Here is a 24251-nt window from a genome sequence, read left to right as displayed (position 1 = left end):
AGTGAAAATTTTTTACAACTGAATTTCACAAAAATGAACATACAATAAAGAAGACTAATTTATAAACATGTGGGTAATACATTGTGGGGGGGGGGTCTTTCAAATTCAATCAGGATGACCAAAAGATTAATTCATTCATTCAAAAATCCTAAAACAGCTACTATTTTCCAGGTACTATGCAGGAATTAGCAATATAATAATGAAAAAGGTCCAAAGATGTGCACAATTATATTGCAACTTACAGTGATGAATGAAAAGAAGGGTTGGATGGTGTGGTAAGCAGAATTCCATTGGCCCCCACGATCCCTCCCCTGGTGTACATGCTCTGTACAATCCCTTCCTCTTGAATGTGCGTGAAACCAGAGCATATAATGGAATACTCCCGTGATGAGTTACTAATCAGTTGAGTTATGAATTAGTGAAAAGAGAAAAAGACTGTGCTGATTGGCTAGTCAAGTGTGGTCTTCACAAGGGCAATCGTCAAGGAGATGCTCTCTTGTTGGCCTGGAGAAAGCAAACAGCCATGTTGTGAACTTGCAGTGAGGGCCGTGAGGCAAGGGACTGCAAGCGACCTCTAGCTGCCGACAGCCAGCAGGAAGACGGGGGCTTCAGCCCTAGAACTGGAAGGGGCTGAACGCTGCCAACAGCCAGGGGGCTTGCAAGAGGACCCTGAGCCTCAGATGAGAATCACCACCCCAGCCAATGCCTTGATGTCAGCGTGGTAAGATTTTGAACAAAGGACTTAACTAACCCATTATGGATTCCTGGCCCATGGAAACTGTGAGATAATCAATTCGTGTTGTCTACACTCCTAATTTTCTGTTAATTTGTTACACAGCAATAGAAAACTAATCACAGGCGGTATTCGTTTTGGGGTGAAGGTTTACCCAGCGCTGGTCAGTGATGAGGAACGCTGTGTCTCATTAAGGTGTGTGGCCCTGATGCTGGAAGAGCGCATCCAGAATGAAGCAGAGGTCCTTATGAGAATGAGAAGCTTCCGGACCATCACGTTCTCGTGCTCTGGGTCTATAATCATAAGGCACCTTTGTGAATTTTCTTTCCTGGGCCCCAGAAACAGTGGCTTGGACAGGACATGAGAATTCTAGACTTTGGGATACAGAAGGCAGAGGAGGGAGGTGGGTGGGAGTAATCAACTTTACCTCTCAGGTAATTTGCACATCAAAGTTGACGGCCTGTGGAATTCATATGAGATTCCAGTGGGCCTGCTGGAGGCCTGACAGACAATGTAGATTAATTAACTGACTTCAAACAGATAAACCCTTAAATCATATTGGCTTAACCCAACAGGAGGTGATTTCTCCCACACTCATAAAATTAAATGCCAGCGTTCCTGGTCAGCAGGCAGGCTCTCCCCTGGCCTTTCAGAGCCAGACTCTCTCCTTCTTGCGCCTTAGTCCTTCTCGAGTACCTCACAATCTTCGGTATTCAGCCGGCAGATACGGAAAAAGAAAGGGTGAAGAATAGGAGAGGTTTCTGTGGGGCACGTCTCTAAGCGCTGTGCGTCTTCCACACACAGTCCCCTGGCCCAGACTCAGTCACTGAACAGCTGGGCAACGTGGTGCTTGGCTGGGTGGCCACTTCCCAGCCACACTCTACATCGTGGGAGGGGAGTGGTCAGAGACAGATGCATCTCCCACAGGGAATTCTGAAACTTAGTGGGGTTCCCAAAACACAGAATTAAGAATCCTGCACAAGAGGGCACAAAGGTGAACTCCTAACTTGGGGATGCATATTCTGGTTTGGAAGAGGAATGATCTATGGTGAGACAGACTCAGGAACCTTGAGTTCTGTCCTCAGCCACGGGTGAGAGTTGATACCATAGCTATAAAGGAAGAAACAGGTATAACCGAGGTCAGTATGTGCGTCCACCTTGCCACCAGTTTCCAGAAGAAAAAGAGATCTGCAGCTGTTGAAATGTGATCCTCAAAAGTATCTGAAATCTACCCTACAAACTATGAAACCTAAGTCATGGTTGTGCAATGAGGTATAAATCTCCCATTCTAGGAAATTTCAAAGAGAAAAATTATGAGCTGGTGCACCGGGAGAAAGAAAGCAAGTAGGTCCTTCCAAACTAAGAAATAAGAAAGCTGCTTTCCATCTCTTGTGGGCTTTGTTCTGGTAAGTCAGTGACAAACCCCAAGGCTTAGTAACCCTCACTTGAAATGAGATGAAAAGTGTCTGACCCATGAACAAACGGGCTGTCTCTGACCTTGTTCTGATTTCCATGGACGCCCTCCCTGTGTGTTTCTGCTCAAGCCCTCACCTCTGGCTTGCTTTCTTCCTGTGGCATATTTCTGCCTAACGGCAAGGTGAGATGGAATGTCTTTTTGATGATGATTATGATGACAATGCCCATTTTAAACAGAAAGGAAGTAAGTTAAAAGATGCTTTGGGAAAGCATCGTACTAAAATCTCAGTCATCAAGTTCATAGCATAGCTGTCTGGATGCCTTTTCTGACCAAATGATGAACTGTTCTTTTCACTGAAACTTTAAAACTGAGTCAACATGTCATTCTATACTGTCCAAATCTGCATAACCCAATACGTCAGCCACTGGCCACACGTAGCTGTTGAGCCCATAACACGGATTTTCCTGAATTGAGATGTGCTGTTCGTGTAAAACGTTAACACCGGAGTTTATAGGCTTAGTATGAAATATGGAATCTAAAATTCTTCATTTATAATGTTTTTATTAATTACACACTGAAATTATATTTTGCACAGACTGACTGAAATATAATATCTGATTAAAATTCTACACTGGAATTTGACATATTATAAAATGAATATAACTCAATAAAAAAAGTTAAAAAAAATTTTAAAAACAAGACAAATAAATAAAATTTCATCTTTGTATGTTTTTAATGTTCCTGTTAGAAAATTTAAAACTACCTGTGTGACACTTGATTTCTATGGAACAGAGGTAGTCTAACCACTTCTCTAGCGTTGTGTGTGTGCTTGGCTGTGTGTACAGAGGTGCGTGCCTTCAAATTGTTAAGTTCTCTGAGAGTAAGAACTATGTCATATACTCATTTTATTTGCCTGCTGCACCCAGTAGGATCCACAGCCTTTAGTAAATTCACATGCACTGAATTCCCGAGGACTTTCTGGCTCACTCTGACATTTCATGCCAGACAAGGGGCAGTGGCTGAGCCTGGGGCCCCTCGAGAATGTGAGGTGGTGGGTGGGGGGCAGCTCTGAGGGGAGTCTCGCCGTGGAGCAGCCGGCCATGAAGGACCTCCGTGGGCTCCTGCGGTCAAACTGAGCTTTCCTCATGAAACTCTTCCCAGGTACTCGGTGTCCAAAGACTCTGGCGCTGGCCGCCAGTCCTGCTAATCATTCACCACCTTTGGCTTCCTCCTCGGCTGCCTGTGGGCAGTGTCTGGTTTGGGATGGGCGACTCCTGTCTTCAAAGTCCTGGTCAGGATGTTCATATTTTAATGAGCACCGTGTAGCCTCGGTGCCCGGCCAAGGTGGGGCTGAGCCTCCCGGATGGGCCCTTCAGTGGGGCTCCTGGTCCTCAGGTGGGCCGCTTTCAGCCTGGCCTGGTTGTTCGCGCCTCCTCTGGCCACTGGCAACCAGCTCACGGCCGCCAGGAGCAACGGGGGAGAGGAGTTTGGGAGCTGGAGGAAGCTCCGCTGCCCCCACCTCACTAGCATCACAGCCTCGAAGTTCTAGAAGCAACATTAAGAGCCACCAGACGCAACCCCTCTTGAGGCCTGCAGGCCCCAGGCTTCCCGTCCGGCCCCGCTGATGCGCGCAGAGCAGCGCTGGCCCCTCTGCTCCTCCCAGAGCAAAGCCAGGAAGCCAGGAGCACCCCTGAGGCTCTCTCCTCCCGATGCCAGGGGTGCCACTCACATTCCCCCTTTGAATCGCCTCCGTCTGAGTGTGGAGCTTTACAGGTCCTTCCAGCTGTTTCACTGGCTCGCCAAAAGGGAGACAGAAAGACACATGCTCACTCTGTGCGACAGCATTTGCATCCTTTACTTTCACTTCAATAGTTAAGTTCAACGCTAATTTTCTTCAGCTGAGGGGTGTGACAATCAAGGGAAAAGGGGAATCAGAACCTAGATTTCTGACTTCCAGTCGGTGCATTTTCCACTTCATGCTGCCTCCTGAAAAGTGTGTTTCCACACGTCAGTGGTAACAGTGGTCACCTCCAGATTATGGGATTATAAATGATTTGTAATGTTCTTCTATTTGCTAATGTATTTTACCGAGTTTTCTAAAGTTATTATACATTAATTGAATTTTTAAGTAAATACCTAAAGTTAAAATTTTAAATAAGCAAATTTCCTCCGAAAGCTGAATTAAGCTTTGCTTTTCTAACCAACCTTTACACTCAAATCCCTAGCCCCACCAAATCTCTCAGTAGCAAAAAGAAATCGGAATTACTGCCATCCTCAAGAGCAGAAAGAAATCTAATTTTTTCTGGAATTAAGTAGACTTGAGAAAGAGTAGGTACCTGGGAAGGAGTGCGGTCTCAGAGGCAGTGCTGTGACCTGGATGTAAGTTCTCCTCCTCTCCACTAGGGGCGCTGTCGGCATACAGGTGCTGCCTCTCTGCCCCCAGCATTGCTTGTACTGTGAGGACAGATGATTATGCAAAGACTGTGGCATCCACACGGTTCATGTTGAGCAGTGAACTTCCTCCTCCTTCAGCATAATTTTCACCCCCAGAGAAACTCCCATTTCGTTTACATCCCACAACAAACCCACAACCGTTTGTGGGCATCATATCCCCTGTACTTTGTTCTTCTCTGCCTTTCACCCAAGTGGCTGTTATCTGGTGCCTAGGACTGTCTTCTGAGATGCAAGGCGCTAGGGGAGTGATAGACAAATGAAGCCGATGGGCTAATTCACATTAAACTACAGATGGCCAACAACAGCTCACTGGAGTCACTCCTGTCCACCGCATCTGCGTTTTGCGGGCTTCACCTTAATCCTTTACATCAGTTAGGGACAGATCATGGGAATACGGGTTTCTTATGGCTATCAGACCCTACGCATTTGTAGCGAAGAAGCCTTGGAAGGCTGTGTGATGGGCCGCGGGTGATGTCTGCTCAATGCGGCAGCAGTCAGGAAGAAGCCTATCACACAAAGAGCAAGGACAAACTGAGACCTACGAAGACGGGCTGCAGCCAGTGTCTGCCTCTCACCAGCTCCTGCGTCAGTGGCTGGCGGCCCGCGGGGGGAGCTGGTGCCCTTCACACTAAGAGCAGCTGAGGGAGCTCTAGGCCTGGCTGCCCGTGCAGGGAGGTGAGCCAGCGAGTCAGTAACTGAGGGCCCGAGCTACGGTGGCTCCTGGTCCCCGACGCCTTCAGAGTGTCTTAGGCTGCTGCTTCCCTTCCACCTTCAGACCCTCACGTAAGCGTCTCTTGTCGCCAACCCAGCCTGGAACCACAGGGAAGGGCACTCCTCAAACATGGCTCAAGCTTGGTTAGGTTGACACAGTGCAAAAACTACCACTGTCCCTAAAATAAACGCCAAAAGGTAGCTTTTCAAATCCATTTACTGGGCAGTGGAGATGCTGAACTGGGGGCGGACACAGGTGGGGATGTGAAGAGGGAAGGGGACGCGAGGGAGGGAGCTTGCTTGGTGATCCTCAGAATGGGTCTATAAGAGAACAGGAAAGCCAGGTAGGTGTGAAATATGTATTACATGCTCATATATCCAAATGTTTTTAAGTATGTGTGTCCAAAAAGAGAACCTTGCAATTGGGCCAAAGTTATGTCTGAGAAATACTGAGGGGCACTCAAGGACCTGTGAGTGCCCAGGCTTTCCCTGAAGACCATGGCAGCCCCTCCCCCATCCCACACCCTTCTCTCCTTCTCCTCTGAGTGCTGGGCAGTACAAGGCTCAGGGAGCCATGGGAGAAGGGGACAGATGTGACCAGAAGCACCACAATGGCCCTAGAGGGGAGCCCCCAAAGGCACATTCACCAACTTTCTTCTTTGGCAGAAGCCAGTTAGGTCCCAATGTCCCAGAACGGAATGGAATAATGAGGCTTTATGCCACCAAAGTCAGAGGTTGCTTTCAAGAAACATTTCCTCTCTGTGGGGGAGCAGTGGGTGGCATGAAATGATAAAAGTTGGTGGAAGGCAATTCTTGCCAAAGTCCAGACCTTGGCGTGGCCCCAGAAGGTGTGGACGTGCCCGAGTTTTGCTCTTCTCGCCTTCATCAGACGGATCTGTAGTTCAATGGGAACCTTTGTCGGTCACGTGTACCCAGGGCTGTTTCTACTCTCCTATGGGCTTTATCAAGCCGTCGTGGTCTCCAAAGCCGTGATATTCAATGACTCTCTCCTGCATCCTTCATCCCCTCCTGGGAACAGGGGGAGATGGGCCAGGCTGTGGCAAGTATCCTACGGAGGTTTGCTGAAGACACTGGCTGGCTCCGTCCTGATAGCTTACGAGATCAGCTGCGTCAAAGGGGGGCTGATACTGATGAACAGGGAGCTGCCCCCGAGGTTCATGTATGCCAAACAGTGGCAGCATCTCACCATGTTCGTCCTCCTCACCCTCCACGGCTGTGTAGACGTCACGAGCAGGAACCTGCTGCCTCAGCGCTGTCTGCTCCTAGAAAAAGGGACCCTGGTGCTGACTTTCTCCGTGCTCCTGCTGCTGCTGGTGTCACACGTCCAGGACTCGGAAGGGGTGGAGCTGCAGACTCACGCGCTGCTCATCTTGGTGGTGGCCCTGCTGACGCTGCTGCTGACGGCAGCGCTGTGGACTCCGGCCGCGGTTCAGCTCTCCGTGATCGAGACCTTTCTGTTTCAGATGATGGGCTCCTGGCTGATACAGGCGGGCTTCATTCTATACAAACCAGTCACCGGCTACCCGTGGCAGGACGATGACATCAATGACATCATGTTTGTCACCACCTTCTTCTGCTGGCACGTGATGGTCAACGCTTTGTGCCTGCTGGGAATCTACGGTGTCTCCTGCTTTTGGTACCATTGTCACCATCCCAGCGTGAGGCTGACCGGGTCCAGAGACACTCCGTGTCACACGAGCGCAGTGGGGCCCGTCTACAAACTGCTGCAGGAGGTGGAGCAGTCAGAGAAAGAGGACCGGGCTCTCCTTCTTCCTCAGAGCTCCCCCTGACACCGGGCCTGCGCTGCCGGGCACGCTGTCCACCCCTCTGCCTCCTTGCGGTTCTCTCCGACGTGTGCATGGTACCCTCTTTGGTCCCCGGTGAAGGTAATGGCCATGCAGGAGAGCCTGGTCTCCATCTGCTGGCACATCTCCTGTCCCCGAATCTCTAATCTCCGCGGAGACAAGAAGGCGACATTGGTGGGATTGGTCGGGGGCTGGGGGAAGGGCGGGGGGAGAGGCAAGTGAGCAGAGCACCACGAGGGGAAGAGAACGCAGCAGGGAGGCCTTTGAAGGGAGCTGAGGAGAGTCCAGCAGCCATGCCGTCACCAGGTGCTTCTCCAGCCTTTTACCTGAGGGAACACTGATTTCTCACACTCAAAACTGGAACCATTCAAATCTCATCCCAACAAAGAACAGCGGGCATTTCTGTTTGCGCACCAAAGTGGCGCCACCATGTGGAAGTAGCATGAACCGAATTTATAATTAATTTATACGGGTTGAAAATGTTTTGCTCTGCCCCAGTTTTTAAGCATTGGCTTCACTTCAAATTCAGATTAATAGGGTGAAACGTCATTAGAGCTATGGCAACATTTCAAATTTGCAGATTGTAAATTTGTATATAATTCAAATGCTCACTACTTCCCCAGCTTCTTATTTTGTTGCTCCTGTTCCAGCCAAAACTTAGGTATTTCAGCATCACCGCCACTGCACACAGAATTTACTAGATCCTATCCTTGGGTCTTTGCAAATTTCACTGCCTTGACTCACAGAAAGCCATCCCACCATCACACTGTTGCCATGTGTTTGGCACCCAGCATAAAACCCACCTTCACCCTGACCCCACTGAGCATCCCCAAGGAGGCCTTCTCCAATATTCTTACTGACTGCTTTGCTCTGGAACCCCTAGGCACTTAAAGTACATCCTCCTTGTTAATTTGCTCAGACAGCTGACACATTTTCCTTTGTTCTGTTTCTGAAATCATTTTCCCCGAGGAGGTTTTCCTTCACATCCCAGTTACATAACTCCCTATGTACACACCAAATATGTAGCATAGCTGATGCATGATAAAGGCTTATTTGCTTCCAGAATTCCCGCCTACCTGTTCCTTCTAAATGCGTTTCCGGACAGGCCCGAGGTTCTGGGAACGTCGGGAAGACACCAACAGTCCCAAAGCCTGAGTCACCTCCTTAACAAGCACTCTCTTCCTCGTTCTTGGGGTAACAAAATCCACTAATCTGTTTCCAAACTGCGTACTGTTATTGTTTATTAATCCTCGTATGTTTCTTTAAGGAGCCTCCAGAAAGCTGAGACCGGCAGGTTGACCTGTGCGAGTCTTACAATTGGTACGAGGCAAGGCAGGAACTCCAGCACAGGTGTCTCTGATTCAGGCCAGCGACTGTGTCCTCTGGGCCACAAAGACCTTACTAATGGCAATGGAGAAGGGAGTGATCCTCAGAATGAAATTATTAAAAAGAAAGAGAGGAGGAAAGAGAGAAAGAGAGAGAGAGAGAGAGAGAAAGGAAGGAAGGAAGAGAGAGAAAGGAAGGAAGAGGGAGGGAGGAAGAGAAAGAAAGAAATAAAAAGGAAGGAAGGAAAGAAAGAATGGAGGGAGGAAGAGGGAGGGAAGGGGGGAGGAAGGACGGACAAGAGAGAAGGAATGGCTCAGCCAGAAGGCCCACCTGGAGCAAGTGGCACAGGATAAATACTCTAGACCCCCCACAGGGTGTGTCTGTGTCACACTTTCTGCCCCCGCCAGTCCCCCCGGGGAGTGAGAGTCTGGAAGACTCAACTCCTGGCTGGGTCTTAAAAATCTGGGCTCAGATCAGGGTAAGGGCTGAGGCTAAGACTCGTTTGTGGCCATTTCCCCTTAACTCTTGGTCCTGAGACCCTTTTCAGTTGCCTTTCTTGGAGCCCTCCTTTTCCCTTTACCTCTCATACATACTGAAGGGAGACGATGAAATAGCACAGATGCCGCTAGCTGCCAATTTGTAGTCGTTTGAGGCCTAATTTTATAATGATGGACAAACCTCTGGTAAGCAATTGGTACCCCCAACTTAAATATCCAGTGTAGGTAATAAACTCGCGTGTTATTATTTACTATATTTGAGATGTAACAGAGAGGCGAAGGGCCAGCCGAGAAACTTTCCACTCTTAAGCTTGGGGGGAGATATTTGTAATTCTCCAAATATTCCACAAGAGGGCACTACATTCACATCACCCCAGTTAAACCTCTCGCTCCAAACCTGTAAACAAGTCTCCCAAGAATCTGTTTAAAACGAGTGGGGGGAGGGGAGAGGAGGTCAGGAAAAACACAGACCAAGCCTAAGTATTGCCCAAGCATCCAGAAAATGAACCCGAGGGCTGTTTGTTTCCCACTGGAACTTGGCATGTGAACGGGAAATGAACGGGATGGGGGTGCGGGAGGAAGGACTTGTGGGTCCAGCTGAGGGTGTACTGGGAGGAATACCAAGTAAAGGACGCACTCTGATCCAAGCAATTTTTGACCATGACACTAAATTTTCTGAACTTTTAAAGAAGTTTCAATAATGCTTCAATCAATCTAGAAAACAAAGATCCATACGTACATTGAGAATTAGGAACAAAATTTATCTGTGAAAATCCCAGATTCACAAAACAATGAGACAGATTGAATATGCAGAATGAGCTCCAAAGAGTCCTTTAAAGAGAACCTGTCATACAGCCATTTTTTTTCCCCTGGTAATCTAGCTATTCACAAAGAATACCTTGAACGTCCGCTGTACGTGAGGCACTGGGTAAACCATGATACAGGATTCCGTGGTAAACTGGGGGGCCCCCTGCCCTGGGTACTTCCCTTCGTGGGTCCAGTAGGGATTTCAGAGTTTTCAAGGTGGTGGCCCAGGAAGGCACCATCCACAGGCCAAGAAGGCTGAAGGAAGGGAAACAGAAAAGGGCTCTCGAGGGAGTTACACCTTGGAAGCACACTGGGCTGTGAAATACTGCACGAAGGTGATTCCAGTAAGATGCGGCAAGTGATCAAGGCCTCGGCTTCCTCACTGCTAAGACAGAATGATGTGAAATGAATTCTAGAATTGCACGGCTGTAATTCTCTCAGTAGGACTGATTTTCCCATGTTGTTAGATAAGATGGATTTAATTCTTCCCAACCATCCAAGCAGTTTCCTAGTAGAGACAAGACTTGGGGGCAGGGCTCAGACCCAAACCTTCAGTCCTAAGGTGCAGGCTGGGACGTGGAATGCTCCACCTATCTGGATGATTTCAAGGGGCCTTCAACAGAAGTCAGACTGAAGAAAAATACTTGAACTTCTAATTTGCTAACCTGAGCTTAAGAATATCAAACCATGAGAAAGGACATAAAAAACAATTTCTCTGGGTCAGTGTTAGGTAATGAATTGTAAAATCTGGTCTTTCCTTCTTTAATTATGTTGCATGAAATTTGAAAACTCAGCAACTGCAGCTTCTTCCCAAAATTAGGCTTAAGAGTCATGACATCGACTTCCAAGGCTGTTTCATTTTCTCCCTTTTGTTTCATTTTTGTTGTGTGTGAAGATTATACAATGGTCTATTCTTTAGGAAAGAATTGGTATTGGCTTATTAAAAAAATTTTTTAAGTTTATAATTCTGGGTTGGGTTTGCAGGGTGTTCCTCAAGCCTGGGTCTCAGCTTTGTCTCTTTAGCGAGTCAAGGCTTTTGCTGAATGTCTATTGAAATCATTCAAATAGAGGAAAAATTCCACTTCCCAAACTGCGTGTTCTGGTTGAAGATCTGGGTATGTTTGAGCCTTACCCCAAATTGTGTCTCTAACGAGGGAAGGCAACCACACAAGCCCGGGGAGGCACGCTCGGACCACTCAGTGAAGGGCTTGTGACCTGCAGAGTGAGAATGTGTCCTTTAAAAAAGAGAGAAAGAAACTCAGAAGAACTCACAGGCAAAGGCCACCCAAAACAAGGCCTTTATTTCAGGCAGCAGAAAAACATTGAAGAAATGCTTTTTTTTCAGTCCCGGGCTTTTCTGCAGATTTGGAACAAAGTTGTTACCTGTGATACTGCCCTCCCACTCCACCCACCCTTGGATACAGAGAAAAACCCGACTTCAAAGCACATGTAATAGTACAGAAGCCCGTCAGCTTTGATCCTGGGTGGACCAGGAGACCAGGAGTTCAGGAGTTCAAGTACTCTCTGGCTTTTTACGGAGGGGGTGGAGAGTGGGGGTGGGGGGGGGCAATTTAGGGAAGACGGGAAAGAGAACAAAGGGCAACAGCCACAGAAAAGTCAAACTGGATGGAGCAGCCGTTCCACTTCTAACTTCTCTGAAAGGACAGTCTGGGTGTCTGCGGGTGAACCACCTGAAGGACTTTCTTCTGCTTTTTCTTCCCTCATACTCTTTCCAGCTTCCCTGAACAGTCTTGGGCTCATTTGGGCCCTAATTCGGCTGGGTTAAGTAAGGATTGGGCTGCCCAGGAGGCCAAGGGCCCTTGTTCCCTCTTGAAGCACTCAGCGGTCATGTATTACCTCCCTGACCCTCACCAAGTGTGCCCCCGGTCACATGAATGGATCAAAGCAAATCCACTGCCATTCTTGGAAAAGGAGCCAAAAGCGCGTGTTCTCTTGATGGTGCCGCTGTCACTTCTGTGTGGTCAACAAACAGCAGGTATTGAACATTCCCCCTGGACACGACGGGGGGACACAGAGACGAACCAGCAGCTCAAGGAGGTGAAGACACAGCGCGGGCAGCAGGCGCCCACACAGCGGGATGCCACCCCGGGAGCTCTGGGGGCTGCACCTGCCTCTCACTGTTCCATTTTCCACTCTGGGTGCCGGCCCCACTGCGGGTGCTGGCGGGGACGAGCATTGTTAAAAGGCCCTGGCTTACTTCTGGCAGCTTGGCCGCTGGAAAGGAACATTTTTTAAAACAAGAACATGACCTTTCCTCTCCCCTCCTTTTGCGAAGGAAAAGGAGGGGAGAGGAAAGAAATGGAATGAAGACAGCTCACTTTGTTACCAGGTCTAAGCCTACTCTCAGAAAACCAAACGTGGGGCCCTTCACTGAGTTACAAAGTTGTACTTTGTAGGTTGCTGTGGAGAAAGAAATAATCCAATCTCTTCAGATTATCTGGGCCTATAATAATTATAATTTCTGTCTACTAAGCATTTACTACATGCATGCACCACCACAGTTAATCCGTACATTATTCAAGGTAGCTGATACCTCGATTCTGTAGGTAGGACCCTGAAGCTTCAGGCCTAAGTAGCTAGCCAGCACAAAGCTGGTCAGATGCAAAGCCCAGATTGGAACCTAACAGTTGTCTGACCTGAGGCCCAGCCTTTAATCATCATCTTGAAGGATCACAGAAAGGAGAGAATCCCTTATATTTGCAGGGTGGCTTACCTGGTCCAGAATGTCACCTGTCTGACACACAGCAATAGCCCCAGTTTGAGATGAATCCCGTGCATCTGTCATTTTAAAGCACTGCAGTGTTAGACAGACTTACAGGGAAGGGATGCTGACCCAAGAAGCCAAGTTATGTGTGTGTGGCCACAGGCAACATTTCTTTTCCATATTTGTGGTACAAAAAATAACCAGAAGAACAAACTTCTTCCCTTCCTCTTCCAAGGGCACTGGAAGCATGACTTTCTTAGAGTTCAAACAGAAAATCTCCAAGCCTCAAACACTGGGGCTCTTGAAAGATGCAATGAAGGTTAGACACCATCAGGTAGGTTTCAAGCAGTAAAAATAGAATGATCGAGTACCCATATGCATACATACAATTACTGTGTATATGTTGACAGGTATCCCTTTCAAGGCTGTTCACATATGCATTTTCTCAACCATCACAGCAAGGCTAATGAGGAGGAAGGGTTACTGATTCTCATTTTCCAGACGGCAAAGAAAGTGCAATAAATTACTTGAAAAGCAAAACCAGAGAGAATTCTAAATTTTTGACGTACCCTGGGCTTCAAAGAGGGGATGCCAAGACCTCGCTTTCCTTTCAGCAGCCCTTGGGAAACAGTTGGCACACAGCATTTCAAATCTGAGGGGAGGCTCTAAAGGTTCTTTCTGGAACCGCTTTATTTGTAGAGGAGGGAGCTTGGGCCCAGAGAGGCCAAGAGAGCGGCCGCAGGTGTGGCCCGGGCGGAATCGACAGGTCTCCCGACTTTGTGTCTCGGCCCGCCAGGATCCTCTCTCTAAGGGATGATACAAAACACAGCACGCTGATTACAAATGTGAGATCCTGGACTTTTGTTCACGTCCCCCAACCCGCTGAGAGAGCCGGAGAGGGGGCTTTTCCAGGACTACCTCCGCAGCCTCCTCCCTCCGCCGCCCCCTGCGAGCCCAGGCCTTCCCCGGCCCCCGCGGCCCGCGCGCTCCCCGCCCCCCGAACTTGACCCGAGCGCCGGGAAGGGGGCCTGGGAGGTTCTCTACCAACAAAAGGCAAAAGAGGGTGCCTGCGGGTCAGAACCTCCTCCGGGGGCTCTGGGGTGTGCAGTGTGCCCTCGTAAAAGAGAGGGGTCTCCCGCAAAAAATCCAACCTGAAGGCAGCAGGGGGCGGCGGGGACGACCCCAGGCCAGGCCGGCGCGGGGCGCGCGGCGGTGCAGGGGGCGGGCGGGGGCCTTCCCGGGGGCCTTCCCGGCAGGCACTCGGCCCTCCGCCCGCCCTTCCTCGTGCCCCTCCCCCACGCCCCTCCCCCACGCCCCTTTCCCTTTCTTTCTCTCCGCGGCCGGCTCGCCCCCACCCCGCGGGCGCCCGCTCGGCGGCTCGCCCAATGGCCGCGGTGTCGGGACGCGCATCAGCTGATCCGCCCGGCTCCCGGCCGCGGGGAGCCAATCAGGGAGCCGGGGGCGGCCCCGGCCGCCGATAAAGAGTGCGGGGCTGCGGGCGGCCGTGCAGAGCCGAGAATGGGAGAAGAGTAGGGCGTCTGAGCGGCACCCCTGGCCTCCTCGCCTCTCCTCTCCGCACCTCGCTCTCGCGGCCTGCCCGCCCTGCCGCCTGCTCGCCGCCTCAGGTAAGCGGCTGACCGGCCGGGGGGCTCGGAAGTGACGCGCGCCGCCCCTACCTCTTCCCCAGCCGCGGCGTCCCGGCCGATCGACTCGGCGTGGCCCCTTCCCACCTCCCGCCCCTGCTCTGCGCCTCTGCGCCTCCGCCTGCGGGCCCTCCCGCGGGCCGCCGCCGCCCCCGTGACTCCTGGCGGGCCGGGGCTGGCGACTGCGGGGCGCGCATGTCGCCAGGCGTTGAGGAGGGTGGGGAGTTGTTTTGATCTTCCTTTAGCTGCTTGCGGCCCGAAGCGCCGCCCCTGGAGGCCGCTCGGCGGCGCGAGCCGTGGAGCCTCTGCTTGCGCTCGGCGCCCCCGGCTCGGCTGTGTGGTGTGCGCGGTGGATGGAGTGGTCCCCCTGCGGGAGCCTGGCTCTCTCCCTCCGCGGTGGCGGGCCCTGGGGGCGGTCCTCGTGCCTAGACGCCTACGTGGAGGCGAGGGGCCGTGAGCCTTGGTGGCGCGGCCCGCGCCCGCCACCGGGTCCCGGGGGCCTACCCCTGTGACTGAACAATGGGGAGCCCGGGGCGCGGCGTGGCCGGCGGGCTTGGCGGGTGGAGAGGCCTGGGCGGCCGGGCAGGGACAGCAGCGGCTTGCTGTCCCTCCGGCGGGACACCCGCTCCCCTTCCTCCCCCACCCAGCCCCCGCCTTGGAGAGGCATGGCCCCCTGGGTGAGGCCCTGAGATACGCACCGGGGCCCAAGGGGTGGGGCGCCGACTTTCGGGACATTTAAGTGGGAAAAGGCAGCTCTCAAAGTGGATTATTCCAACTGCCCCGGGGGCGGGAAGCGGGGATCCTCCCCTAGCCGCAAATCCTCGAAGAAAACCACCAACGAAGAAGAAAATGACCTGGAGTCGCGGTCTTCGGGGCCCCCCTCCAACTGCTTCGGCTTCGTCGCCTATTCAGTGAACCCCGGAGAGAAACCGCGAGTCAGGATTAAGACCGCGAGCCACCAGCCTTCGTATTCCTGCTCGTCCGATCCCGACCGCTCTCCAACTCCCTCTCCCTCTCCATCCCCCTCGCCCAGAAAGCTCCGGTGCGTGGACCAGCCAGAGCCGGAGACCCACGAGAGGCGCGAACGCAACTCCAAAAGGAGAAGGGCTAAGGAGGGCAACCCCATCGACACAGTTATGTGGCTGGGGTGAGTGAGGAGGCAGGGACGAGGACCCCGGTGCCTGCAGCAGCTGCAGAAACAGCTAAGAACTGCAAAATCCCATGCCATCCCGCCACCCCCGCCCCCACACACAAGATCTCGGCACCAGTTGATACAGTAGACTAGGCTGCTGACATCCAACTCGTCACGGAACCCAGCTGGCATCCCCGAAAAGAGCAGGAACCGAGGCTATTAAGGGAGAAAGCGTGGCTTACTGTCTGAGGTGTAATGGTTTGGGGAGGACAGCTGGAGACGGGTTGCAACTTGTAGTGGGGGCTGAAAGGGTCAAGGGATTGCTCCTTCTGGCTTTTAAAGGCAGGATGGATGTGGGGGGTGGGATCTGACACACCCCAGTCTTCTAGCGGGAATAGGCTATGGTAGTGGTTGTCTGCTAACACAACTCGACAGACAGCTTCTCTTCCCCCAGGGGAAGGGTGAGGCTCTTGGAAGGAGAAGCAGTTATGTTTTCAGCTGGGCAAACATGGACGGTTGCCCGTAGAAACTTTGCCACTGTACTTCAGAAAGTTGCCCAAGTCATTGGAGGGGAACAATGTGTTCCCTTTCCAGCCACCCTGGGCTATCGGGGGAGGGAGGGGTGGAACGTTTCCTCTTGTGTTGAGGCTTGGTCTTGTGGCTTCAGTTTGTCTTGCAGGGGTTTTGTGGCGGTGGCTTGCAGTTTTTCAGCATGCCTCAGCTTTTGAAGCCCCAGATCCTTTATGATTTAGAAGTGGGAATTTCTTAGTTACTTGAGAAGTTCTCTGGTGTAATCTGGTCACTCTCAAACTCGAATCTACTTCCTGAGGGAGAACTTTGCCCCGACTGATGGAAATTATGACAGTGTGCATCTTCAAGTCCAGCTTGGATCAGCTATTTTTACATCTTGGCCATTCTTTTAGGAAGTCGCCAGCCCTTTAAATCACATGGCTACCTTGTTTCATTCTACCAACTAAATGTGTGTGGAGGGGTTGTTTGATTTTTGCAGAAGTGGAGGAATCTTAAAGGGTTTTTTAAATTGATGCACCCTCTAGGGTGCAAGGAAAAGGGATGCATACCCAGAAATCCTAGCAGCCAAGCCTTCCTGGGGCTGGATTTTACTTGGAGGTGTTAGCTGTTCTGCAAATTTCCTGTATCTGAACTTTTTTGTGTATTTTTATGTATGTGTTTTGGGGTTTTTCCCCTCTAGCATCTTAGTATGAAAAATAAAAAAATTCCTCTACCAATGATACCCTGTAAAAAATAGAGCTTAGTCCTCACAAGGTTAGATTCTAGCGTGAGGAAGTCTGTAAGGAGATGATTGTCTAGTATAAAACTGATCTCCCTGAAGGCAAATTAAATAAATATACTGTGCTGTTGAGTGTGTGACTTCCAAGGGGAGAGGCCACCACTCCCACCATGACTTCTTAATTTAATTGTCTTTGTTGAGTCATTCCTGCAGAGGCTCTGTTTAGAGTTGGTGTTCTTATTTTGTTTTGTTTTTTGTTTTTCTCTCTCCAGAACACCTTCGACCATGGCCACCTCAGCGAGCTCCCACTTGAACAAAGGCATCAAGCAGGTGTACATGTCCCTGCCTCAGGGTGAGAAGGTCCAGGCTATGTACATCTGGATTGACGGTACCGGAGAAGGACTGCGCTGCAAGACCCGGACCCTGGACTGTGAGCCCAAGTGTATAGAAGGTGAGAGACTGGGCAGAGTGCCACGTGCATGCTGGGAGGGGAGCAGTGTAGTGGTGCACAGAAGCCTGGGGCCAGACCACTAGATTTGGCCTCTTTTTTATTCTGTTTGTGAAACTTTTCTAAGACAGGACTTTGCAGACTTCATTCCATCAACATTAAGCTTCTACACTGCCTCCAAGCATGACAACAATGGACCCTTTTGTTTAAATAGATTCTTGCGTATAAAGCCCATATATTGAAGGACAAAAGATTAAGTCTGGATTGGGGGAGAGGGGAGTTGAAGACTTGGCTGACTTGGGCACCCCTACTTAGTTGGCTCTAAGGTACCCACAGGAACCCAGTTTGAAAACCACCATTCTAACCTGACTATGCCATCTACTTTACAAACTCTTTGAATGCTGTTTCATACTCATGCCACTGAGGTTCTCGATACAAAGCAAAAGTGCTTTTAGTTAAAGCCACATTTGGGATTCTGTAACTGGCTGATTGCTGATCCCACAGGAGCTCTTAGGTGAGTTATGATTTCGTTTTGTTTTGTTTTTGTTTTTGGTCTAGAGCAAACCATAGCCACCCTCCTCATGGTCCATCACCTTTTTCCTACTTTTAGGGTAGCTTACTCTTCTGATAATGTTCATATTTGAGTGAATGAATGAATGACTATAATGTATTGTGCACCTGCTGTGGGGCAGGTATTGGGCATCCCTGGAAATATGAGATGGGAGTCTGAAACTGGTCTTTAAAACATAACGTGGAAAGTGGATAAATGATACGGGAGTATCCTTGAATAAGACATCTTGCCAGTCATCTGTTTCCTCACCTAAAAAATAAAGACCCGACTTGAGCTAGGATTGTCCATCAACACAGTGAGGGGATGAATTAAAGAAAGAAGCAACACAGAGGGCTACTGAGAGAAACCAGAGAATCTTTACTTCTATTTCAAAACTAAATGAAGACTGACGTACTGGTGATCTCCTTGGTGTCCAGTAGACTTTATTTAGGGAGGGAATGTTATCCTTAGATTGTTCCTGTGACTTCTTTTAAGAAAGTGATGCAGTAGGCTTACTTGGAACTCAGCTAGGAAGGACAGTAGGGCTGCATGCAGTTGTCTGGGTTTGCATATTAATAGTGGCAGTCATGCATCACTGCCTTTCTGGAAAAGAGAATATGGACCTTTGGAGATGGAAAGGTGGGTGAGGGGCTGTGCTCGCGCCTGGAAAGCTCCTGTGCACTTTAACTTAAATTTTCCTCTCTCTTTTTGACCCCAGAGTTGCCTGAGTGGAACTTTGATGGCTCTAGTACCTTTCAGTCTGAAGGCTCCAACAGTGACATGTATCTCGTCCCTGCTGCCATGTTTCGGGACCCTTTCCGCAAGGACCCCAACAAGCTGGTATTCTGTGAAGTCTTCAAGTACAACCGAAAGCCTGCAGGTGTGTGTAGGATGGGTATGGGTGCCCCCACCCCAGTCCATGAATTGTAAAGGTCAGGGGAGAGGATATTCCAGAATCAGTATTGGGAACACCAGCCGATCTCAGAACTGCATCAGAAGTCTGAGGGATTGGGCACACATCTCTCCATCCTCAGCATCCCTGTTCAGAGAGGTGGTGCGGCCCCTCCTGCCATCGTCTCTTAATGATTGCATAAAACAACACTGGATTCTTCTAGATCTGTTTGCAGGAGGAGTCCCCACGTCACAGCCCTCCTGCCTGCCTGCAGACTTTAGGAACGTGGATTCTGCAGTTAGAATGTTGGATTTGAATTCTAGGTCTGTCACTTACTTGCTGTGAACTTGTTTTGGGGCAAGATCCTTTACCCCTATACTTTTCAATTCCCCAATTTTAAAATGGGGGAAATAGTAAAATTCATCACATCAAGTTATTTGGAGGATTGACTGAATTAACATGTGCAAATAATTGAGAACAATTGTATGTCGAATACTGGTTGCCTTTTCATTCCAGACAGCTTGAAAATACGAGCAACTTGGTTCACTGATAGACGTGTCTTTGCCTTAAAATTTGCTATAACTGCCCCTTTGGTTTTTCTCGGGCGTGCCAGTTCCTCCCAGTTCTCCATCGTTCGTCTTTTTAAACAGCTGAAGTCTCACTTCTGTGAAATCTCTTGCCACACTCTGCCCGTGAGACTTCTTGGCAAGTCACTTGGTGACTCTGGGCCTTACGTGTCGTCGTTTTGAGAGGAAGTATCGCATTGTGGCGAAGGGCCTGAGCTCTGAAGTCAAGACGAGCAGGGTTTCCTGACCGTTGCTTGTGCTGTCACCTGGGCGGGCTGCCTGTCATCTCCCAGCCTCGTGTTCCCATTTGTAAAAATAGACTCTTAATACCCACCTCACAGTTGTTAGGAAGACTCAGTTGTTCGTTTTCTTTAATATAATACCGTCTTAAAATAGTTCCAGGGGCATAGGAACCTGTCCCAGTCTATAAGTTCTCTTCTAGCTTAGAAATCATTTGCAGTTGAGCTCATCACATTTTAATATTTGTTATTTTTGCACTAGCCAGTACTACAGAACTTAGCACTTTGTCTTCTGGAACGGAAGGCTCTTAGTAGACAAATGATGCTCAATAAAAACTGTAGATTGAGCTCTAAATGCCTGAGAAACCAGGACTAAGTCTGACAGCTAGAAGCTCTTGTGAATAGAGGATGTAAGTGCCTGACATTTGGTACTTGGGAGGGGGCCAGCTTGCAGATAAGGTGAAAAGTTGCTCTGTTCTGGGTCTGCTCCCATGTGACTTTGTTGTAACCCAGTTTAGTTATAAATAAAGCCTTTGAGAGTCTCCCTACAGATACATAATTATAGCTTCTCTCATTGTCCCCTCTTATACCAACGGGGCACGGGAAGGTTGACACTGGGTCATTTCAGCTTATAATCAACATCACAGGTATGTGGAATCCAGGGACCGTTTCCCATCCACACGGAGATTTGGTACATTTGTCCATACCTCTTGAACATCTGTGTGTTGACCCTTTTTTTTTTCCCCTAGAGACCAATTTAAGGCACACCTGTAAACGGATAATGGACATGGTGTGCAACCAGCACCCCTGGTTTGGAATGGAGCAGGAATACACTCTGATGGGCACAGATGGGCACCCCTTTGGTTGGCCTTCCAATGGCTTCCCTGGGCCCCAAGGTGAGTCCCTTGGTGAGAGGTCAGTCTTGCTCCTCTCCAGGTGCTTAGTTTGCAAGAAAAGTCTCTCTCCCGAGAAGGGAGTGAATCCTTGTGGCTCAGAAAGCTAGGAGACTTTGTCAGCTCTGAGAATGGCTGAAAGAAAACTAAAGAGATACAGCCCTCGTGTCACGCAAACCCAGAGGTGGCTGTTTAGACATTAACGTTGAGAGACCACCTTTGGCTTCACTGAGGACGTGGCCAAGAGGAGCCCCCTGCAGCCCCTCCCCTCCTTCCAGGTGAAGGTGCGGATCGCGATTCCAGGGAGCAGGTGTTGAGGGCTTTCTGGTTTCTGGCTTCGGGCCGTGCCTCTCACAGAGATAGGAATTTCCTCAGGGTCCCGCCTTTGACACCCCATCTTGGCGCCTCCGCAGGTCCCTACTACTGTGGCGTGGGAGCAGACAAAGCCTACGGCAGGGACATCGTGGAGGCTCACTACCGGGCCTGCCTGTACGCCGGCATCAAGATCGGGGGCACGAATGCCGAGGTCATGCCTGCCCAGGTGAGTGGCTCTGGTCCGTCACTTGCCCCACGCCGGGGCAAGCGGGGGCTTTTGCTGGCAAGGGCTGCTGTGGGGCACCGCTTCCTAACCCAAAACCCTCCAGGTGGCTTGGAGTAGAGGTGAGACGGGAACAAGTGTCAGAGCTTCTGGGTTGGGGTGAGCAGCTGGCTTCGCTTTAAAGGCCAGTCTTCTCTTTCCCTCTAGTGGGAGTTCCAGATAGGACCCTGCGAAGGAATCGACATGGGCGATCATCTCTGGGTGGCCCGTTTCATCCTGCACCGCGTGTGCGAAGACTTCGGCGTGATTGCCACCTTTGACCCTAAGCCCATTCCTGGGAACTGGAACGGCGCTGGCTGCCACACCAACTTCAGCACCAAGGCCATGCGAGAGGAGAATGGCCTGAAGTGAGTGCCGCCCGCTGCTGGGGCCGCTTCACTCCCTCTGCAGGAATACTTGCCTGGGATGGATGAGTAAAGCAACCCCCTCGGTTTCTGCCTCCGCTCTTGGCACTCTGCTTCCAAAATTGTCTTCTAGTCCTATCGTTCTGTTTCTACCTGAAAAGTACCCCCAAATACTCTAGGGGCAGGATTCAAGGATAGTGATGGGGGAAAGCTGACATAGATTAATGCATCTGAAAGTCTTTAGTAAGAACGAAATGAATAACAACACAAGCTTATGAGTGAACTTAATACCTGTGGGTGAGAGGAAGTCTTTGATTAGGGCCTTTTCATTCACCAGATGCCATCTCCTGCGTGCCCAGCAGTCTTCTGAGCACTGAGACACACAGGTTACAAGGCAGAATGCTGCCCTCCTGGAGTATTTGTTCCCCTGGGGCCATGTTTTGGGGAGTTGGACCTTGGAAAACAGTCTTTGGTAGATGAGTCACTCCATTCTTGGAGCCATACCTGCTCCTCTGCCCTTGAGGTGGGTTTCCTGGTGACAGGAACCCTGATCTTACCTGTTTCCTCAGGTACATCGAGGAGGCCATCGAGAAACTGAGCAGGCGGCACCAGTACCACATCCGAGCCTACGATCCCAAGGGGGGCCTGGACAACGCCCGGCGCCTAACTGGATTCCACGAAACCTCCAACATCAACGACTTTTCTGCCGGCGTGGCCAACCGTGGTGCTAGCATCCGCATTCCCCGGACTGTCGGCCAGGAGAAGAAGGGTTACTTTGAAGACCGTCGCCCCTCTGCCAACTGTGACCCCTTTGCGGTGACAGAAGCCCTCATCCGCACGTGTCTTCTCAACGAAACTGGCGATGAGCCCTTCCAGTACAAAAACTAAGCGGACTAGACTTGTAGCCATCAGACCCCTCCTAATTCTGCATCCCGCTCCTTCTCAACTGTCATAATAGCTGTAACTCAAAGGACGAAATATCATGGTCTTTTTTTATTCCTCATGCCCAGTTAATATCTCTTGCTTTCTTGGGCCAGAATAGAAGGGTCACATTCTTAATCTCCTCACCCCCCCCCTTTATTTTCCCCTATCACTGAAGCTTTCTAGTGCGTTAACGGGGAGGAGGGCGGGGAACCATAACCACTGCTTCCACTTAATCAGGTATGTTTGTCCAGTAGGCAGAGCTGTCTGGACAGAGAGCATAGTGTCTGCAGGGAGTGGGGAGAACGTTCTCTGAGTGGTAGCTGAGTGGGGGGCGGGGGGGGCTGGCTGTGATTAGGTTAAGACTTCCCTTCTTGGTGCGAAGTCCCCTTTCTTACAAGGTTATAACGAACTTTTATTAAAAGTGAGAATTAGGGGAGAAGGCTGGGTGAGAATCAAGTACAAAAATGCCCTCGATCTCTTGGTGTGGTGCTTCCCTGGGGCTACACGCCCGGACAAGCTCAGCATAAATGGATGGATAGCCCTACCTTAAAAGAAAAAGTCCTTATTGCTTGATCCTCCATTTATAACACAAAGCAGAGTAGTATTTTTATATTTAAATGTAAAAACAAAAAAATTATATATATGGGTGTGCAGATGAAATGTGTGTTTTTCCTAAGGCAGAAAAACCGTTCTGGTCACCGGGAACCAAATTTGAGCGGAGGAGTCTGATTAGAAATAAGGATCTCCTTTTGAGTCGGGGTGAGGGGAGGAAGCGGTGCCATTGAATATTGGCAGTTCGGGGCTGTTACTCCCTCACTACCACCCCAGGGTGTCTCTGTGCCCTGCCCACCCTTCTGGAGGGGTGGACACTGGTCAGTTAGCAGGTGGAAAGCCCATGATAGCAGAAGCAGACACCTGAGCCCCGGGGCTTTGGTTTCAAAGACACACATGTACTTGTACACGCAGGTTTGGAAATATGAGTTGGCTGGTCAACTTGAGCATGTTACTGACAAAGGGGTATTGGGGTAATTTTCTGGTGGGACTAGCATGTCACTAAAGCAGGCCTTTTGATATATTAAAAAAAAGTTTTTTTTAAAAAGCAAAACAAGTTTAGATTTTAATCATATTTGTAGGGTTTCTAAGTCTTTGTTTCACAGAATTGCTTGTTTGCTTCAGCTATCTGTTCCCATTTCTGCTCTTGGAAGAGACGGGGACAGGACTGGAGTCAAAACACTTGTAATTTTGTATCCTGGTGTCAATTCTCTTGAGTGTGAAATATTCCCTTCCTTTGTTAAGATTCCTGAGGAGTTATTTTTTTCTTTTATAATAAAAACAAACCCCACCTTCATCCCTACATTTCCCCTCCTGTTTCTAGCTGTTTCTGTGTTGGCTGCGGTGGATGGGCTGTGGTTTTTCTCTTACCATGATGACTTCTAATTGCCATGTACAGTATGTTCAGAGTTAGACTAACTCCTCATTGTAAACAAACTGTGTTAACTGCCCAGAGCAGCTCTTATAAATCAACCTAACATTTATAAGATCTCTTCTGACTTGATTCTTTGTGATTCCTTTAAATCCCTATGTGCCATTTTGTTCCCTTCTTTTCCCACCAAAAAAAGAGATTTTTTTAAAAAGAGGCATAGTAAGTTCAGGTTTACCTGTTCTTGGAATTAAAAAACTCTTTCCTGAGTCATGTTGCCAACCAGCTCTTCCCCACGCTTTGGGTATTTGTGATGTCTAGGTTAAGGCATCTCCCAGCCCTAGAGTTTTGTAATAGGGGACAAACCCCAACCTTGCCCTTCCTGCTCCAGAGCTTGGCTTTGCCCTACCATGCTACCATGTTGTTTTGAACACCTCTCTGGCTTAATTTTATAGTAGCCTAAAGTTTTGAGTGTGTTTTCAACTGATCTCTGTCCCTACTGGTCACTCTGCCCAGCTGCCAGTGACTGCATCTAAATAGCAAATACTGACCACGCTGCTACCCTGGTTAAAAGCCTTCTAAGGCTGGCTGCGCTGAGGGCCACCCAGACCCAGATATGCCTGGGATGTGCTGTTCCTTGCACTGGACCAGTGAGCTGCTTGTGCTGTCCCCCAAAACTCCACACTGACACCTCTGTGCCCTTGCTCTCGGTCCCTTTACTTAGAAATTCTTCCGCGTCCTCCCAACTTCTGCTACCTTAGTTCATTTCCACCAGGCTGGGCAGGCGCTCCCTCCTGCTCCTTGGTGCCGTGCACACACCTCTAGCAAAAGCACTTACTCATCCAACACTTTCTAAC

At 49.9% G+C, this 24251-nt stretch overlaps 2 protein-coding genes and 1 long non-coding RNA gene across 5 annotated transcripts; 2 read left to right on the top strand and 1 right to left on the bottom strand.

Annotated features, from left to right (window-relative positions):
• Positions 1–6220: 6220 nt before the first annotated feature.
• Positions 6221–7126, top strand: TEDDM1 (transmembrane epididymal protein 1). The gene has a single exon (XM_031435645.1). The coding sequence runs from the start codon at positions 6221–6223 to the stop codon at positions 7124–7126; it is 906 nt and encodes a 301-aa protein (XP_031291505.1).
• Positions 7127–9745: 2619 nt separating this feature from the next.
• LOC135318468 (uncharacterized) lies at positions 9746–14230 on the bottom strand. 2 transcript variants are annotated; one of them, XR_010377568.1, is made up of 3 exons: positions 14173–14230; positions 13066–13302; positions 9746–12570 (listed from the first exon to the last, which is right to left on the bottom strand). It is a non-coding gene; the product is annotated as an uncharacterized LOC135318468 (long non-coding RNA). The 2 variants fall into 2 exon arrangements; XR_010377567.1 differs by lacking the exon at positions 14173–14230 and adding an exon at positions 13648–13728.
• GLUL (glutamate-ammonia ligase) lies at positions 13966–23328 on the top strand. 2 transcript variants are annotated; one of them, XM_031435642.2, is made up of 8 exons: positions 13980–14121; positions 15173–15286; positions 16793–16971; positions 18237–18398; positions 19965–20111; positions 20522–20649; positions 20854–21053; positions 21620–23328. In XM_031435642.2, exons 2-8 carry the CDS (start codon positions 15276–15278, stop codon positions 21936–21938), a joined length of 1146 nt encoding a protein of 381 aa, XP_031291502.1. In that variant the 5' UTR covers positions 13980–14121; positions 15173–15275; the 3' UTR covers positions 21939–23328. The 2 variants fall into 2 exon arrangements, with proteins under 2 accessions (XP_031291503.1, XP_031291502.1); XM_031435643.2 differs by lacking the exon at positions 15173–15286 and having other exon boundaries at positions 13966–14121.
• Positions 23329–24251: the final 923 nt, after the last annotated feature.

Source organism: Camelus dromedarius, chromosome 23 (genome assembly GCF_036321535.1).
Source record: "Camelus dromedarius isolate mCamDro1 chromosome 23, mCamDro1.pat, whole genome shotgun sequence".
Taxonomy (NCBI): domain Eukaryota; kingdom Metazoa; phylum Chordata; class Mammalia; order Artiodactyla; family Camelidae; genus Camelus; species Camelus dromedarius.
This window is presented reverse-complemented; position numbering and strand designations above follow the sequence as displayed.

What these genes read in the sequence shown, in the direction of transcription:
- TEDDM1 (XM_031435645.1), top strand. Translation starts at nt 6,221, where the DNA reads ATGGGAACCTTTGTCGGTCACGTGTACCCAGGGCTGTTTCTACTCTCC.
- GLUL (XM_031435642.2), top strand. An exon ending in TGAGCCCAAGTGTATAGAAG is followed by an intron (nt 16,972 to 18,236) that starts GTGAGAGACTGG and finishes TTTTGACCCCAG; the next exon opens with AGTTGCCTGAGTGGAACTTT. An exon ending in CGAGAGGAGAATGGCCTGAA is followed by an intron (nt 21,054 to 21,619) that starts GTGAGTGCCGCC and finishes CTGTTTCCTCAG; the next exon opens with GTACATCGAGGAGGCCATCG.